Source organism: Sycon ciliatum, chromosome 12, assembly GCF_964019385.1.
Source record: "Sycon ciliatum chromosome 12, ocSycCili1.1, whole genome shotgun sequence".
In the NCBI taxonomy this organism is placed as follows: domain Eukaryota; kingdom Metazoa; phylum Porifera; class Calcarea; order Leucosolenida; family Sycettidae; genus Sycon; species Sycon ciliatum.
In genome coordinates, this window is record NC_088654.1 from 19,901,158 (window position 1) to 19,919,353 (window position 18,196).

General features: G+C 48.1%; 1 protein-coding gene across 2 annotated transcripts in view; it reads right to left on the bottom strand.

Annotated features, from left to right (window-relative positions):
- The window catches only part of LOC135827830 (uncharacterized), a 188,961-nt gene that overhangs the window by 126,242 nt on the left and 44,523 nt on the right, over positions 1-18,196 (bottom strand). The window contains exon 5 of one of the 2 annotated variants that reach the window (XM_065340258.1): positions 4,928-5,311. The exons of the other annotated variant lie outside the window; for it this stretch is intronic. Coding sequence (XP_065196330.1) covers positions 4,928-5,311 — 384 coding nt within the window. The remainder of the gene's footprint in view (positions 1-4,927; positions 5,312-18,196) is intronic. 2 annotated transcript variants of the gene reach the window in all.

An 18,196-nucleotide genomic window follows, 5' to 3' on the forward strand; every position in this document is an offset into this window, starting at 1 on the left:
GCCAGAGAACGCGTCTAGGGTATCGTCGACCCGAGGAAGAGGATAAGCATCAGCTATGGTGATCTTGTTGAGCCGGCGATAGTCAACACAGAGACGCAGAGAGCCATCTTTCTTGGGCATGAGGACAACAGGCGAAGCCCACGGGCTCGCAGAGGGAGTAATGACACCTTTCTGCAGAAGGTCATTGATAATATTCTGGAGCTGCTCACGATGACGGAATGGAACACGGTAAGGTTGTTGTTTGACAGGCGAATGATCACCTGTGTCGATCTTATGTGGCGCAAGACCACAGTACCCATGGTCGTCGGGATGAAGAGCAAATACATCGTGGTACTACAGGAGAAGGTCACGCAAGGTAGAACGGTCCGTTGTTGACAGGTGACAACAATTCTTTTCGATATACGCATCAATCTTCTCTACTGGTACAGGCGGCGGCGGCATGAACGGCGAATCATCAACAGCAGCACAAGTGTCAGCACACTCAGGGACAGGTTCACATACAGCAATATGAGTATTTGCATGCAAGGTAATCTTGGTGGTACCACGGTTAACCACATTGATAACCAAGTTATCCGGGGACGTGACAGACGTTCCGACATCCAATGTCGGGTGTTTCTCGAATCAAGTGGCTCGATTAGATACGAAGTATCAGCAGCAGGAGAGCCAGCAGCACATACCGACGGGGCAACCGGAAGAATGACTTCATGACAGGGCGGAACTGAAACAGACTGTGTGATGCACACACGGAACGAGGAAGCGACACGAGACACCGGAGATTCAACAGCATTGGCAGCAACAGCAGCAAGCACGGAGGCAGGGATGGCAGCAGGTACGGTCGGAGCACTCAGGTCGGGCACGACAGTCGTAATATGGGCTGGTGTGGGCACGGCAGCAACAGCAGCAGAAAGCGAACGCACACGTGGAATGGGTACAAGCGGCAATTTAACATCATCCAGGACCAACTGAGCCCGGGGGAAATCAAGCAGGACATTGTGCTGCTGGAGGAAGTCAGCATCGAGGATTACATCAGACGTGATATCAGCAGCAACGATAAAATTCTGAACAGCTGCGAACGAGGGTGTACAAACAGAAAGGGACACGGTACCCGTAGTGGAGAGGGGACGGCCCGTCACACCAGACACAACAGGAGCAGCAGACACAGGGACAGAGGAGGTCGTGCACAGACTACGCCACAATGCAGTAGACACAAGTGAAACACTAGAACCAGTGTCAACAAGAGCATGGCATTTCGTATCTTGGAGACTAACCTCAACATAGACAGACGGAGAAACTGCAGAAGACGACTGAACATGAGTAACAGGACACACAGTCACAGGTGCAGACGTAGGGCAACGCACATCAACAGTACAATAACAGGGACTACATTCACAACCAGTACAAGTTGGCACAGTCGAGCTAGGAACACTAGTATCGAAGACTGGAGCTTGCCGAGCAGCACCAGTCAATAGCGGTTGCCCGGCTGACGACCGCCACGCGTCGAGTGGGGACAATCACGACGGAAGTGGGACGGATCGCCACAAGCGAAGCACTCGCGATCACGCGCGCCATTGTAAAGTCCGCGGCCTGTGCCGTTGTACCGAGGCGGGTTACGATTCGAGCTGCCAGGAAATCGAGTTGGGCCAGACATGGGCGCGCTTCGAGGAAAGACGCTGCGACCACGGCCGCGTGGAGCTCGAGTGTCGTCACTATACGCCCATGGCGACGGAGCGGAGGTTGCGGAGAAGACCTGTAGATCAGCTAGCTGGTCCGAAATTTTGCTCAACAACGATAGTACGAGCGGGTCGGTGGAGCTCGAAGTCGAACTCGGAGCTACGTGGGCCACGGTGGCACTGGACGTAGGAGTCGGATCCGCGAGTGGACCTACGGAGTGTGCCTGAGCCTGAGGCATAGAGGCGGTCAGGGCAGCGCAGGCTGGTGTGGGAACCGGGAGGCCGCGGCGATTCTCGACCTCCAGGATAGCTGCGACTTCATAAGCCCGACGAACGGCGGCATCGAGGGCTGCAGGGCTGGATGTCCTGATGTGCAGGCGCAGGTCACTATTGACCTGGCCGTCAATAAATTGATTGAGCGTCAGGCGATCTAACAGCGGACCCTGTTGACCTGGAAAGGCGCGTGCCGCAAGGCGCTGAAGAGCTGCGGCGAACTCGGCCTGGGACTCAGTTGATCGTTTCAGTCGAGCTCGAAACCCGGCCTCAAGGAGGCGACTTTGCTGTGGCGGTTCGAACCGTAGCCCTAATTCGGTGCACATTTCTACATACGTATACTGCGGGTGCGCCGCCAGAATGGTCTGGTAAGTTGTAAAAGCACTCTCCTTGAAACAACAAGGCAAAAACTGCATCATTTCCGCATCCAGGTACCCATTTACCACGCACGCTGCGTCGAACCTGGCGATGAAGCAGTGCCAATCGTCTTGGCTGGCACCCCCAAACGTCGGCGGTACAACTACCGGCCGAGCAAGTGGTGCCTGTCGAGGAGCCAGAAACTGACCCGGAGCCAGAGCTGGTGCAGCGGGAGCAGCAGCGGCAGCGGCAGGAGCGGCAGCAGCAGCTTGAGGATTCTGTGCCATTTTCGGTGTCGTGTATATAAGGATAACAAACAAACAAGTAGGCCTATAGGACTTCGCAAGCAACACGGGACGCGTTTGAGGACTCAGCCTATGCTATAGCAACAGTTCAAGTACGGCGAGCAATGCGAGAAAAACTGGCAACGAAGAGCTAGCTTACTTAGGGGACAAGACTACGAATAGATCCAACAAAGTAAGCCTAGAAAATACTAGCACTACAAAAATGTAAATATTAAAATCGTAAATTGGCACGGAACAAAGTTACTCAGCTTGAGTTGAGACGAGAACGGCAACGGCAACGTTCACTGCATGGCGAAATAACGAGGGGTGGTCCGGAAATACTGCGACTGATGAACGCAGAGCTAACACCGCTGCCACCAAATGTAGTACGCGACCGAGTGACAAGGCAAAACTGGTTCAGTCTCTCCGACTCAAAACACAGGTAGTATTCTCAGGGAACAATAGTGCACGAAAAGACAAACGTAGGTAGCACAGAACTAACTTATAGTATATTGAAAGACTCAATAAGTGAAGGTAAGACGACAGAAACAACGGAGGCAAAGACTCTGCAACAACTGAGTTGGGCAACTGACACACGGATCTATATACGGTACGAGATTGCCAGTTACAGCTCCGAACGCTAGCTAGCGAATGAAAGCAAGGGATCTGATGTTGTCAGCAATGCATAGTGCAATACATAGTAATACATAGTGATCTGTGTAGGGGAAAGTCCCTCTACTACAGTTGGCTAGATGGAGTTTTTTTCTTAGCTTGTTCGTATACGCTGCGGCGTGACTCGTTTCTAGACCCATAAATAATGTGATATTTCGGCCATTTTTGAGGGTATGCACATTTCAAGGTTCCCTTCAGAAACCTTTTCAAGGGCTTTGCACAATCGATCCACACCCCCAAAGGAAACCTACCAGCAAATTTTGAGCGAAATCGAAGAGATCTACTTGCACACATACTTTGGTACTCTCAGACATGCTCTCATAAGTCCTCCACCACCAGCAAGACAACTATCGCAGAGTTCAGGAAGCTGTTTGCGGCGTATGGTTCTCCTGATGCAATCGTGACAGACAACGCATGGAGTGGAGCAATTGCATGGCTTTGAAAAGTATCATCCACCTGCGCAGTGAACAATACTTCCCTGCAACCAACGAAGCTGCAGAACGCTGTGTCCAAAAATTCAAGGCTGCCTTGTTGTGTAAGAAGCGCTGGTTGAGCAGTGTTCTTTGCTCGCCTTTGCTTTTCGGAATGTTCTTCTGTTGTTGATCCTTTACACTAAAGGAAAAGTGATACCTCAAACATCAATCCACTCTAGCTGTCAAATCAACGTATCTTTCTGCAAGGGACCTATAGGGCAGGTCGGTTTTGGAGAGTGCCAACTAAACTTTTTCGTGTCGTGAAAATTGTCCATAATGCCAGATGGCAACCATACTTACCATACAATTTTTTGCAGTATCGATCGACTGAAGTCTGGTGAAATTGGAAAAGACGACCATCCGCCATGCGCTCATTTCGAGAATGGGAGTGCATCTCTTGAGGCCGTGTCAGAAAAGCTTTTTGAGGACACTGACGGCACCAGTCTAGGCTGGATATCCCTGGAGGATTTCCAGTGTAATGTGGTGAGAAAGAGAGCTCCGTTAAGTCCTCCTAGCTCAAATAAATCGTCCCCGAATGAAGAAATCAAATTTACCAACCAGCGAGGAAGCACAGCAACAGCAACTCTTACAAGGACTTGTCAGGTGCGATCAGCTGATTCGCCTGGCCTTGAGAATCACGGCATGCGTGACATCGCGCCTGAGTGCTCATCTGAGCGAGAGTGAATCTGACTCGAGTGGCGCTGAGGTGAACGAACCAAAATTGTGATATTGTGGAACTGCTGCTGCTGGTGTATCACCGATGGCGAGGTAGCGGAGTTCAAGGACGGGCTTAGAAGCATATATTTTTCACCAAGACGTAGCGCTTACCTGATTGTTTATCATAGGACCTCAGTTCCATCACGAACTTGGTATGCACTTCGTGCTGTGTTTTTTGTGTTTTTTGTTCGCAATTGTATTTTCTCTCAACTCGAAGGGCTACCATGGGTCATACCCTTGACTGGACATAGTCATATTTGTGTTTTCTGGACTCGTCCAGGCATACAGATTTTGAAAATATATAGTTTACCCATACCTACAACTCACCGAACTTGAGTTATGGCTGGTTGTTTGTATGCATGTTTGCATGACCACCCCTCACATACATTGACTAAGACCCCCTACGTGTTAATGTACAATTTACATAATAAAGTAGTAGTTAAGGCTCTCCTCTACAGCAGCTACATGTTCAGCAACTCACCTGCAGGATTTGTTGCTCCAGTAATAGGACCTGCTAAATGGCCAGATGTTCCAGTCCCTGTATTCTTCACATAAATATCCGTGAATGAATATGTTGCATCATCCTCCAGTGTCCCTGCTGCTGAAGAACTATCGTATCCATATTTAATCGTTACTGTGTGATGAGTCATATTTTGGACAGTATTCCCTCCTGTGCCCGTACTTGACATGACACAAGGCGAAGTAGGACTGGGAGATGCCGTTGTTGAAGGTGCAGTTCCCGAAATCCAGGATAACACATGAGAATAGCAAACTTCCTTCAGGTTATATTTACCGATGGCCACTTGGATGCTCAAAGTAATGAATTTATTGTTTGCTATCGTCATCAAAATTGGCGTAGGAGGCTCTGTTCACAGCAAAACAAACAAAATAACCGTACACGAGCACGCACACACATACAAACACAAATACATGCACACACAAACACGTACACACACCTTGGGCCTTGGACACGGTGCCATGGTTTGCACGGCTGTAATGCATACATGATCCAGCAACATAACGCATGGTACAACATATGCCCCTCATCACAGTGATTTCTGGCCTTGCTGTCGTACACGACCTTGCTGTCATTTTCTAATCTTCTACTAATTTTCTACTTGCTGTCATTTCCTAATCTCTGGAAATATTTTCTGGTGAACAGTCTGCCAGTACCAGTAGTATGAACACTAGCAGCAGTACAGTTGCACCGTCTGATGAGTACTCATTGTTTCATACCTCGGCTGGAGCATCAGATGTTCCGGACACTCGTACCGCCGCAAGTGCACACGTTGATTCGTATATGTGTACCTTGCGTATTAACAACGTTCCAACCGTATTCGAAATTGACACGGGTGCCGCCGTCACGATCATGGAGGTTTGCTTCGACTTGTAATTCATATTTTGGTCTCCCAATAATGATAATCCACTCGTGTATCCAACGAGAGAGCTTGGAAGCTCAGGGCCCTACGCTATGCTTTTTTTGCATTCGAGGGTAACATGACGCCGTCTACCACATTGATGACCTAGGCAAAAAAGCATAGGGATGTTATTAACGCTGTGTGGACCCTGGCTAGCGCCAGACCTTACGTCCTATCACCAATTCGGCAACTAATGTCCATTCTAATTGCCAATTGTTATGAAATGGCGCTTTCCTTGCATGGTGTTCTTTCTTGGCATGCCAGGAAAGGTTGACAAAGTGAACGCGACTCATTTCACAGCAGTTTGTGCGCAAAAACAGTAAGTACGAAAATATACGTACTGCACCAATGTGTTCCTTTAGCTTAGAGGAGATTTAACCAACGGCAGTTTCCAATCCATAATGTCCATGGGAGACTTCAGTAGTCTTGGTGGTCACTAGTCTCTTCGTCGTCGCTCGAAATCATCCTGTCAGTCTTTATCCCGGATTGGCTCGTGTATTCTGGCCTCGTATTCCAGCTCTTGCATAACGCGTTCTGCACTGAACCTGTCATTGGCGTCAAGGCGCAGAAGGTTCGTAATGAGGAAGTTCGCGAATTGTGGCCGGTTGTGGAAAATGGGTTTCTGGAACTGCAGAGGATATGTGTGGGGGCCCAGGTCTTCCGGTGTGCCCTTATCCGGCAGGTTTACCATAACATAGTGGAAGTCTTGATTGATCATGTTTGGGACGCTTGAGGGTAGCTTGAACGTCCTGGTCAACACTTTCAAAGACATCACACCGAACTGCCACATGTCATCGAAGGGACCCAGATTCAGTTCGGCACCCCTCAGCAGGTGGGCCACCTCGGGACAACGGAACTGCAGCATGTCCGCGAACAGGCCTACGCCTCCTTTCAACTGACGCCCGATATTAGCTTGGCCGAGCCGAAGTCAATCTCCTTGGCCCTGGGCGTGCCGTTCTGCGCTACGACAACAGCAAAGCTCGACGGTTTGATGTCTCCATGCAAAACGCCGATGCTATGTAGGTTCATAGTGCCCTTGGCAGCGTCACCTAAGAGCTTGACGGGCCTGTTGTAAGTAGCTTCCGCCCTTATCATGTACCAGTACAGGTCTCCAAATGGAAAATACTCACATTCCAAGCCGTACCGCTTATCGAGACAGATCAGATGCGGTAGAACCCTGGATATGAAAGGGCAGACATACTTCACAGCATACCGGTGCATGCAGATTTCTCTCTGGATGCGACGCTTGACATGCGGCGCGCTATCTGGACACTCGTAAACAGCCAATTTGATAACAGTTTGACTGAGGCCTGGAAAGGGTAGCCCATATTTCACAGCATACCGAAAGGGCAGCCATACTTCACAGCATACCGGTGCATGCAGATTTCTCTCAGGATGCGATGCTTGACACGCGGCGGGCTATCTGGACACTTGTAAACAGCCAGTTTGACTGAGGCCTGGTTCGACAGATTTGACGACACGGATCTTTGTCTTAGCTCGCTTGAGCAGTATTGTGTCTACACTACGCAACTCTTGAATGCTCAATGCACTGCACTATCGGCGGTGCATGCAGATTTCTCTCAGGATGCGATACTTGTTTGTTTGTTGGTTTAGCTTCATTTTACTTCACCAGAAGCACAGGCAAAATCTGCCTTCTCACTGGGCGTATTGCCACAGTTCTCGCAAAATGATGAAGGTGGTGATTATATTATAAGAAAAGGAGGAAGAGGAAAATACAATCATGAACAAGGCACAAAGAGAAGACGGAAACAAATCAATGAGGGAGTACTACAAGAAACGAATTTGAATTTGATGAATTTTTCATGAAAATAATGCCACGGATCCAAAGGTTCCAGTGTGGAGGGAATGTTGACAGTTATACGTCTTTGAGATGTTAGGAGAGGATAAGAGAGTTTAAGATATCGTTTGTAATTGCTTTCTTAAATGCAGAAGGAATTTTGATGGAGCGGACATCAGGCGGCAGGCAGCTCCAGGACACACTACCAATGAACTGAACAGTGGATCGACCGGAATGACCCGGCAAAAACGGGACACGAAGCAGACGTGAAGCCTGACCACGCGTGGCACGACCATTGACCAAATCAAAGAAAGTGCTGAAAAGACTACTGATCCTTTCAGCACCAAGACATCTGTGAACAAAAAATAATAATTTTTGCTGATATATCTGAGTAAGCGTAAGAAGATCAAGTCGACCGAGAAGAGGAGATGATGGGGTGGTAGAAGGCACCTGGAAAACGGCGCGAACTCCGGATTTGAAAATCTTGACCAAGTGATCCAACAACTGCACTGTGAGGCACGGATAGAAAGCCGTAGACGCATAGCAGAGATGGCTGCTGATCATGCTAATGAACCACAACCGTCTGGCTGATAAACTTAGAGCACGACTATGGCGCCTGAGCTGACCAATGGTCTGGGCAGTTGGCTTAGTCACGTTGACCACATGCTGCTTCCATGACAGTTCGCAATCAATGACCACCCCAAGGTATTTGGCAGTAGGGGTAACCTTGAGTGCATCGAGCAACAGCCCAATTTCAGCAAGCCAACGTGATACAGAAGTGGCAGCTGCACTAAGCTGTCGGCACACAGTGTTGAGATCGCTGTCGGAGAACTCTAGTATGATGTCATCAGCTAACTCTTGGTGGATGACTTGTTCAGGCAAGATGGCATCTAAAAGGCGCGTGTATAGAACAAACAGCAAGGGACCAAGTACACTGCCCTGTGGCACACCACGGGAACAATGCACTGATGAGGAGACTGAGTTTGCAATTCGAACCTGTTGACTTCTTTCAGTCAGATAGCTACAAAACCATTGTAGAGCACTAGATGAAATACCAAGGGAATGCAACTCAGAGATGAGTCGTTCATGCTGCACCCGATCAAAGGCTTTACTCATATCTACCATGACGATGCCCGTGAAGTGGCGGTGTGAGCGTGCAAGCACCCACCTGTTGACGGCAAGCACAAGTGCATCTTTCGTCGAGTGACACTTCCGATACGCAAACTGAGTCTTCGGATAAAGTTCATGCGCTGTGAGATATTCCACGAGCTGCTTTTTCACAAAGTGTTCGAGAATACGAGATATGACCAGCAATAAAGAAACTGGGCGGTAGTTAACTGGCACTGTGGGGTCTCCTGACTTATACAAAGGACTAATAAACGATTGCTTGAACATCATTGGTACTGTTCCAGTGGACAGTGATCCATGAATGATATCCGTGAGTGGCCCAGCAAGGCTATCGGCACATTCCCTCAACACTAAAACAGGAACGCAATCACTGCCCGTGGCCTTCGCAGGATTTATGCACTTCAGACAAGCTTTCACATCACTCATCGACACCAGTTCAAATTGCAGAAAGCTAGATGCTGGCATCGGTCCACTTGGTGGTGTTAGCGTGGATGGTCGGTCTGGGTCGCGCACAACATCCCCAAAGGTTTTGCTCAGGTCCTCGATGCCGGCTTGAGGTTCTTGACGCTGCTTAGCACGGCCTGTAACAATGTTCATAACTGACCACAACTGTCTCTGATCACGAGTTGCACACTGATTCATGAAGTAGGCATTACGTAGACGGCGATCCAGTTTCCTTGCAGTAGAGCGGGCCTGACGGTGGAGCTCACGCAGATCCGCATTGCCTTTGTCACTCACCAACCGGCGATGGAACTGGTTTCGCTCACGAACCGCGGCAACTAGCACCGGTGTTAGCCAGGGGCAAGGACGTTTCTCCTGTCGGCGCCGATGGATCAATGGTGCATGCACATCCAGGGTAGATATGATAGAGGTGGTAAGACTCTGCACAGCATTGTCAAGATTTCCGGTAAAGGTACAATTCGCTAGGTGATGGTTCAAGTCCTCATTGAATGTGTTCCAATTTATCCGATGGAGTCGCCTACCTTGGCGTTTGGCGGCTGGGTGTCCAGAATATGCCATTCTCATGCCAAAGCAAGGCATATGGGCCAGGATAGCAAAATGATCGCTCATATCAACATAGACAGCTCACACCACCACACTTGCCACACTTATCTTCACCTATGATTCTCACCTAGACTATTTAGTTATTTATTTATTTATAATTTTATCTTCACTAGTTTGTGGGAAAGAGACAAACGGGAAAAGTCTGAAGAAAAAATTGACTGTCACCACCAGGACTCGAACCAGGGACCCTCGCTTGCAGCTAGCGATGCTCTAACCACTGAGCTATGGTGTAGTCGTCATCCCAGCAGAGACTGATCAACATTTTCATCAGACTTCGTCATTTATAATTTTATATATATATATATATATATATATATATATACTCAATCTGCGGACAGCATACTGTTTCGTTCTTTTTGAACTCATCAGCGCAGCACAGAGGAAATGAGGCCGAACCTGATAGTATATATATATATACTCAATCTGCGGACAGCATGCTGTTTCGTTCTTTTTGAACTCATCAGCGCAGCACAGAGGAAATGAGGCCGAACCTGATAGCAATGGAAATAAAAATTTCCAATCAGGCCCGAACGTACCTTGCCAGAGTGTTCAAACTGACAAGTCAGTGAGCTCTGCATAACGCAAACAGCAAAGGCACTACCCCACGCAAGAGTGCTCAACTGCTACAATATATATATATATATATATGTCCGCAGATTGAGTATATATATATATTTAAAAAAAGAAGCACATCAAGGTGCTGCGGCTGTTCAAGCTGCAACCGGACTGACAACTTTATCACGTGTTTGTTCTGGTACTGCATTCCCCTCATGTGTTGTTTCCCGCATTTTTCCACTGCTCCATACATTCTTATGGTAGTGTAGTGTGAACTTGAGGCGCGTAAGAATATTCTTGCTGATTCTCTACCCCCAGTATAAATTCTGGCTTCGTTTTCGTTCTTGCTCATTCCCATGTATCTACTGATGAAAATGGGTGAAAAGCTTTTAGTGTTATGAAACTGACAACCTTGTTGTTGTGTGTATACAAATTTTGTTCGCCTACGTCTCTATTTAAATATATATATACACACAACAACAAGGTAGTGGTGTGTGTTCCATTTCTGCCAGATCGGTTACATACACAAGAAAGAGAAGAGGTCCCAGGATTGATCCCTGAGGAACTCCAGACCGTACATGCCCTTTGGATGACAGAGCAGAGCCGACACGCACCCTTTGCTGTCTACCCGAGCCACGTGAAGCAAGTACCATGGATTCCATGGCTTGACAGCTTGTATAGGAGCCCGCGTGTCCATACTGTGTCGAAGGCCTTGCTTAGCTCAAAGAAACAAAACATGCTGTAATGGTCCTTCTCACGAACAAAACACATCGATTGAACAAGTCTGAGAAGCTGCCAGGACGTAGAGTCGCCTTTCCGGAATCCAGACTGGGACGGATGTAGAACAGGAGACAGGTAAGTGTATAAGTGGTTGTACATATTACGTTCACACAGCTTGGAGATTGTTGACAATAACGAAATCGGGCGGTAATTCGATGCATCGAGCTTACTTCCCTTGTTCTTAAAGACCGGAGTTACAATTGCGTGTTTCCGAATAGCAGGGAAGGCACCAGTTGCAAAAGTGAGGTTAAAGATGAGGCTGAGAGGGTATGCAATACTGGAACAAAATTTCAGGAGTTCATGAGAAATACCGTCCGCTCCCGCAGCCTTTCTGGTCTTAACCCTTTAAGAGCCACTGGAAAATTTTCATAATTCTGCATTTTTTCATGTTCCTTGGATCATAGCTTCAGTTCTACTCATTCAATCCTCACTATCTAGGGCTTCCTGGAAAGGTCTCCGCGAGAGGAAGAGAATGAGGTCGATCATGATAGCCAGCACACCGTCTATCCAGCCCTAGATTGCAGCGACAGTACGAAAAATGCCCCAAATGCGTCCAATTGCGTCCCGCTCCAGATATTTCATTTTACTCGATCGTGGAGTTGCAATTTTTTCGCTGTGTACTCTTGACAATATCAACAGTGAAACTCGTGCAAATTTGAGTAAACCAGCGTGACGAAAAGTCTCAAAATTCTCAACACTAAAGTCGCACTTCCCGCTTTTGAAATTGCCGCGATCGCGGCTCAATTTACGAGTGGTTTATCTCAGGAACCGTTGCTCGCAGCACTTCGCGGATTGTTTCTCCCGACAGGTGAGAGTTTTCTCTTCGCCTTGGATATTTCGATCACTGGGTTTGAGCGAGATTGAACTGAGTTACGATCTTTTGAAGTTTTGCATTTGAATGCGTCGTTTACGTATATAATAACACATGGTACCGAGGGCATTATGGCTGATTTATGCACTAGTGCACCGTAGCCCAAGGGCCGCAGGCCCGCGGGCTACGGTGCACGACCGAAGGCTACGCACTAGAGCATACAATCAGCCATAATGCACGACGCACCATGTGTTTATTATAGTTCATACATGCCACGTGCCTAAAGTCCATTCAGAAAAAGATGGACTTCTAGCTTTTGGCCATAAATGGGTCAAAATTTGAGTTTTTTTAGAATTTTTTTCTGCAATCCCCTATGGAACTGATCCTCTTTCAATTATGTTTCTGAAGTCTATTTGTCCAAAAAGCAAGCCATAACAAGAATAGGATATCGGCCAGGTTTTGCCCCAGAAGCATTGAATTGGAAAAAACCATCAAAATCCAGGCCGTTTGACCCTGCCTGCAACAGTGCATTGTGGGGTTCGAACCCCAGTTCAGGTACCCTTTTTGGACTCTTTTTCAAAGTTCAAATTTCGCAGCGCTGCACTGTGTACAATGAAATCACGAAAAATCGCCAAATACGGGAGCTCGCCAGAGCCAGGGCCCATCTTTTTCTGAATGGACTGTAGTTGTAGACAAATAAGGTAAACATGGTCAAGGGAGGAGGAAGGTTCAAACATCCTTGATCAAGTGGCACTAGTAAATAGACTAGCTTTGAGAGTACATTGTAAGTGTTCTTATTCGGAACAATGATACTTTTTCACATACATGTACATCTGTGATTTTGTTCAGTTTACTTGAGGTCCATATGTACACTGGACAATCATGTAGCTAGGTACATTTGAAGTACATGTACATGTAGATGTAACTGTATATTTTGTAGGACTTCGAGATACAATCTGATCTCTTCCAGATAGGTAACTCTGTGATGCATGTTCACCTGTCGACTTGTTCGTCTCAATTGACTTGAATTTAGTAATGCATGGTAATGACATGCTGTGTGTTATTGTCACGTTGTTATAAATTACTTCTCCTATCGACATTGCAAGTAAAATATAATTGTTTTGGACGGTGCACGTAAGTAGTTTCGTTTTGTGTGGTGTGTGCGAGTGCATGTGGTGTCCTTAGGAATGGTCCCACGTGTTCTATGTGCGCTGGAGTGCTGCCAATTATGTACCAGGTCACTGCCCAAAAGGCATGGCTTGGTGCATATTTGGCAGTGCACCAGCGTACGAGTACGCCTGGGGTCATTCCTAATGGGCATGGGTACGCCGTACCCGGGCATTATCGTCTGATAATGCCCTGGTACAGTGCTGCTCTGATAGGCAAAATGCTAGCAACGACCTGACAACAGGCACGTGAAATGTATGAAGACGCATTCAAGTATGGGGCGGCTCTTAAGGTGGCAGACTACCCAAAATTCGCTGAAAAATCGAATTTGTAAATTCATATTGAGTGCTACGTCAGTTGAAAGAGCTTGAATAGCTGCAAATTCTCTGAAAATTGTGTCCCGATCTGACCAGCCGTTCAAGAGTTATGGCCTAAAATGTGCCCTTGCAAGGAAAGATTTTTTTGTTGCACGCTGTCATTTGTTGGCAGCACTGTAATTGAATGTGAGCAGACCGTGCGCAACTTGTCGTATCATGGAAACACGCGAAAGTGTGCAGAATTTTGCTCCAAGTCCAAAAATCACGTTTTTGAGCCACGTATTGGGCTGCACGGCGGACTTTTGCCAGCACCCTCGTGACGTTGCAGATATGTGGCTTGATTATTGTAGTTGACGTTGATTTACTTGGTCCGACTTATTAAAATGTGCGCTTCGCTTCAAAACTCAAGCCTATGTCCAAAGGAGCACCTGTACTAAAAAATCGACCAAGAGAGGATAGATAGATAACTACTGTGTCGTTTCTTGGCCTGACCTTCTAGTTTCCATCTCTGCTGGTGTCTCAGGGCGCTTCTTCAAGTGCGTCAACCTGCAAAACGTCGACATTTTTTTCATCTCCTCCAAGCTACACCGCGCTTTCTTGATTTTTTCACTCCATAGGCACGATTTAGACGATCGACTTCGCCTCCTCCTCGTGCAGTACGACTGCCAGAATGGTGGCTGTAGGTGTTTTCGCCTGACGCTCCCACGAGACTTTCAAATGAGGCGAACAAGTAAACCACCACGCATAAAAAATCACTTCTCATCACCGTGTGCCGCGCGCGTAGAACTAGTACTGAGTCTGATCTGTGTCGACATGACTGTCACACAGTCAGTCAGCTGCATCAAACCATGCGTGCTCTTCCCTGGCTGTTTCACGAATCCACTGGCCCCGGAGACTGGCGATGTTGTGACGCATCGATCGCGATCGCGGCTCCGAGGAGTCGGCGAGGACTCCGCACCATTCACGCACCGTATTCACCCTTTCCGCGCTTCAGTTTTCCAGCCAGGTTGTCGCCTGAAAGTCGACCTCAAGGGCGGTTGTTTATATCGATCAACTTCTCGACGATCTCTTCTGTGATCTTGATTCGTCGGCCGCCACATCGTGAACGAATGCGAGAGAGATCAGCACAAACTGGACGGAGCGATGCAGGTGCTTTCTGCACGAGTTTCTGGATGACGCGTTTGCTGAACTTATTTGATTCTTCCAAGGAAACAGCGACTGCAGCGATTTCAATCCGCCAGGAAGCACTCGAGAACGATCGCCCAGGAGTTTCTGGTACTCCGTGACAATTCCCCATCGCAGTGGGGTGTTGATTTCAGCACCAGGCCTTCTCTGTGTTGCGCAAGAAGCAACATGAGTCCTCTGACGACAAAATTTCCACGCAAAATTCTCGAGTCGACTAGGATCCTGAGGCGCTGCCTCCTTTGGGGTTGGAGCCATTTCTTCTTCAACATCACAAATCGACAACTGAAGGATAGTGTTAGGTAGCTGGAAAGTTTGTTCCGTCCTGAGATTATTTGAATTTGTTTGTCTGACGTTCGAAGCGAAACGCACATTTTAATAAGTCGGACCAAGTAGTGACTTTGGCAAGTTTTAGTCGTGTCAAGAAGTCAGGTAGGATTCAGTATTAGGCACTAGTGGAACGTGAGTGGTAGTCTTTGCCGGTTTCTGAGGGTACTGTAAACCGCCCAATATTCACGTCACTAAATTTTCGCGATTTTCTTAAAACCAGCGAGTTTGCGATGGCAAAAGTTCGCGAAGCACTGGTGCCACTTACATACACCCACTGTTGAAGTTAGATTTCACGATGGTTAACATTCACGTTACGCTCTTCTCGCGACAATAGCGAACATTCATCCGTCGCGAGTATAAGGCAGTTTACAGTAGCCTGTATTTGGTGTGCAGCGCTGTGGAAATGGCGTGCGGTGGAAATGGCTTGCTGTGGAAATGGCGTGCGGTGGAAATGGCTTGCTGTGGAAATGGCGTGCGGTGGAAATGGCGTGTGGTGGAAGTCCCAGCACTGGATGTTGTATCAAAGGTACGACCTCATAGCACGTGCCAAACCTAAAAAAAATCATCAAAATTAATATTGACTTGGGTCTGTGGGAGTCTGTGAGAGAACGCCCACTCGTTCCGTTGTGACAGATTCCAGGGCCGCGTTGAGGGGCCCTACCCCACCACCCATGGCTGCTTCTGGACTTGTTTTAGGTTTGGGTCCCGCGCACGGACAGAATGGGCACAAAATGTGAAAAAAATTGTAAATGCATTTGTTTGGCTCCTGGGTGGCTTGCACACCGTGGCACTATGCCGGAATTTTTTCCGGCCTGGAAAGCCTGTCAGTGAGGCCCAAGAACTAAATCATGTCCTGAGGGCCAGCATAGTGGCAGGAGTGTGTGGTCAAAATTTCACTCAAATCCATTGAGAAACACCAAAGTTACGGTCAATTGAATGCCACATGAAATTTATGGGTAGGCTGCCCCCTTAAAGGGTTAAGGTTGCGAATTTGCTTTGCCACAGCAAAAGGCGTGGTGGTGACATCTTGCAACGTAGGTGTGGTTCTTCTACGTGATGGAGCGTCGGGTGGCTTGAAGTCTGGCACATTCCATGAAGGATCATCTTGTGTTCCAAAACCAATAAACTGTTCGTTCAAAGCATCTGCCACATCCACAGGGTCAGAATATAGAGTACCAGCGACTGAGCGCTGAGTTACAGTCGTCCTGCTGTTGCCTTGGGGAGATCGAAGCTTCCGGACAAACTGGAATACACTTGGTGATGCGGGTCTTGCTGTGGATGCACTTAGGGATGAGATGTACAGTCGATGGCCAGTTCCAGACATATCAGAGTAGCAGCACTGAAAAACTTGGAAATTCTTTGTGTCTAAGTGTATATACATTATCTTTTTGGAAGTGAAGTGAACGTGTGCAACGAAGAGACTGTAGTTGGAGAGTTTGAAGTAAGGAACCCTGTAATGTCAACATGCATGAGTAAAATGTGAAACGATGATTGAAGGGCACACATCGAAAAGATCTGATATAAGCTTCACTAGCACTAAGTCGGCAGTCCGCTGAGAGGTCAGGGACCATGTTCAATTGGGACCAGGACAGAGCCATCTCCGGCAGCTATGGATCTGGAAGCCACGAATAGAGCGGCAGCACCAACCACAGGCCCCACAGTGGGCCTTGCAACATAAGAGAGCGAGCGGGACACGCGGCGCATGAGGAGTTGGCTGTGCAGCAATGATGGACACCGTTGTTCGGCATGGAGCCTGAGATGATGTCATGGGGAGCGTCTGGGGGATGGGGCACTTGTGAACCGCCAAACTTCCGGCACTGAGAAACCAGCGCTGGCAGGCAGAACATTGTTGGCTACCTCTCTATTCCGATACAGGTTTGCAGCGCTCACCGAGGCATTCATGATGAGGCAAACCACTCCTGGAGAGAGACGACCATACAAGGTACCCGCAGAGGCACACAAACGGGTTCGGGCTGGGGCAGAACATCGTAAGCGGCCCGCCATTCCCGTCTATCCTCGGCCAAGTCGTACCATTTGTCGATGCCCAATACTGCCAGATTTTTCCGCGCAGCATTGCACCACATTTTCCTCGGGCCGCACATCGGACGGACAGGATGTATGGTGCCAGACAGTAGCTGACGCGGGGCTCGCTCTTCATACTCTTCTTGCATTCGCACAACATGCCCAAGCCAATACATACGGCGCGATGTCAGCAGGCTGGGGATGTCACTTGTTGGACGCGGATTCCTGCCGGAGACCATTCCGCACCTCGATTTGTTGGCGCATAAACTCCCGGGATCTTCAACGTTCCTGTGATATTGGTGTGGAAAGGGAGTATGATGTTAATGAGTCGCTCAGGGACACCTCACGGAGTTCTACGAAGACTAAACAAACCCTTGCAGGCTGGGGATGTCACTTGTTGGACGCGGATTCCTGCCGGAGTTAATTCCGCACCTCGATTTGTTGGCGCATAAACTCCCGGGATCTTCAACGTTCCTGTGATATTGGTGTGGAAAGGGAGTATGATGTTGATGAGTCGCTCAGGGACACCTCACGGAGTTCTACGAAGACTAAACAAACCCTTGCACCGATGTTCATAGATGCGTGTGAGCTCCTCGTGAGTTCAGTCTACCGCCCACCGAGCTCTGGTACAGAATACTGGGAGCAGTACAGTGCCTAGTTGGATTGCATTTTCGTGGACAGCTCTGACCTGCTAATTCCGGGAGATTTGAACACGGACATCTTACAACAGACTCTACATCATAATCATCATCTACTTAAGCTTTGTGCAGAACACCAGCTGCAGAACATTGTCCACGCACCAACTAGAGCGCCGTCAAACACGTGTCTTGACCTGGCTCTGTTGAACACTACCTTTCCATTGCCCAATCCAATGATCATTCCCATGTCAGATCTTACTGATCACCACCTAGTCCGCCTCGATATTGTAATACCGGAATGGAAGCCCCGAGCAACCCAGAGAACTAAGGTTGTGAGAAAACCAGGAATAGCTACTATCAACTACTCTCAATTTAATGCTGACCTGAATGATATGCTCGAGGACTCATCCTCATTTTCAACATTGGACAGTCAAACTTGCCATCTTCTAACGTCTATCGCTGCTGTTACTGATACGCATGCTCCATCTAAACAAGTTAGACTACCCCTCTGTCCCAAACCTAAGCCTCAACCGTGGGCA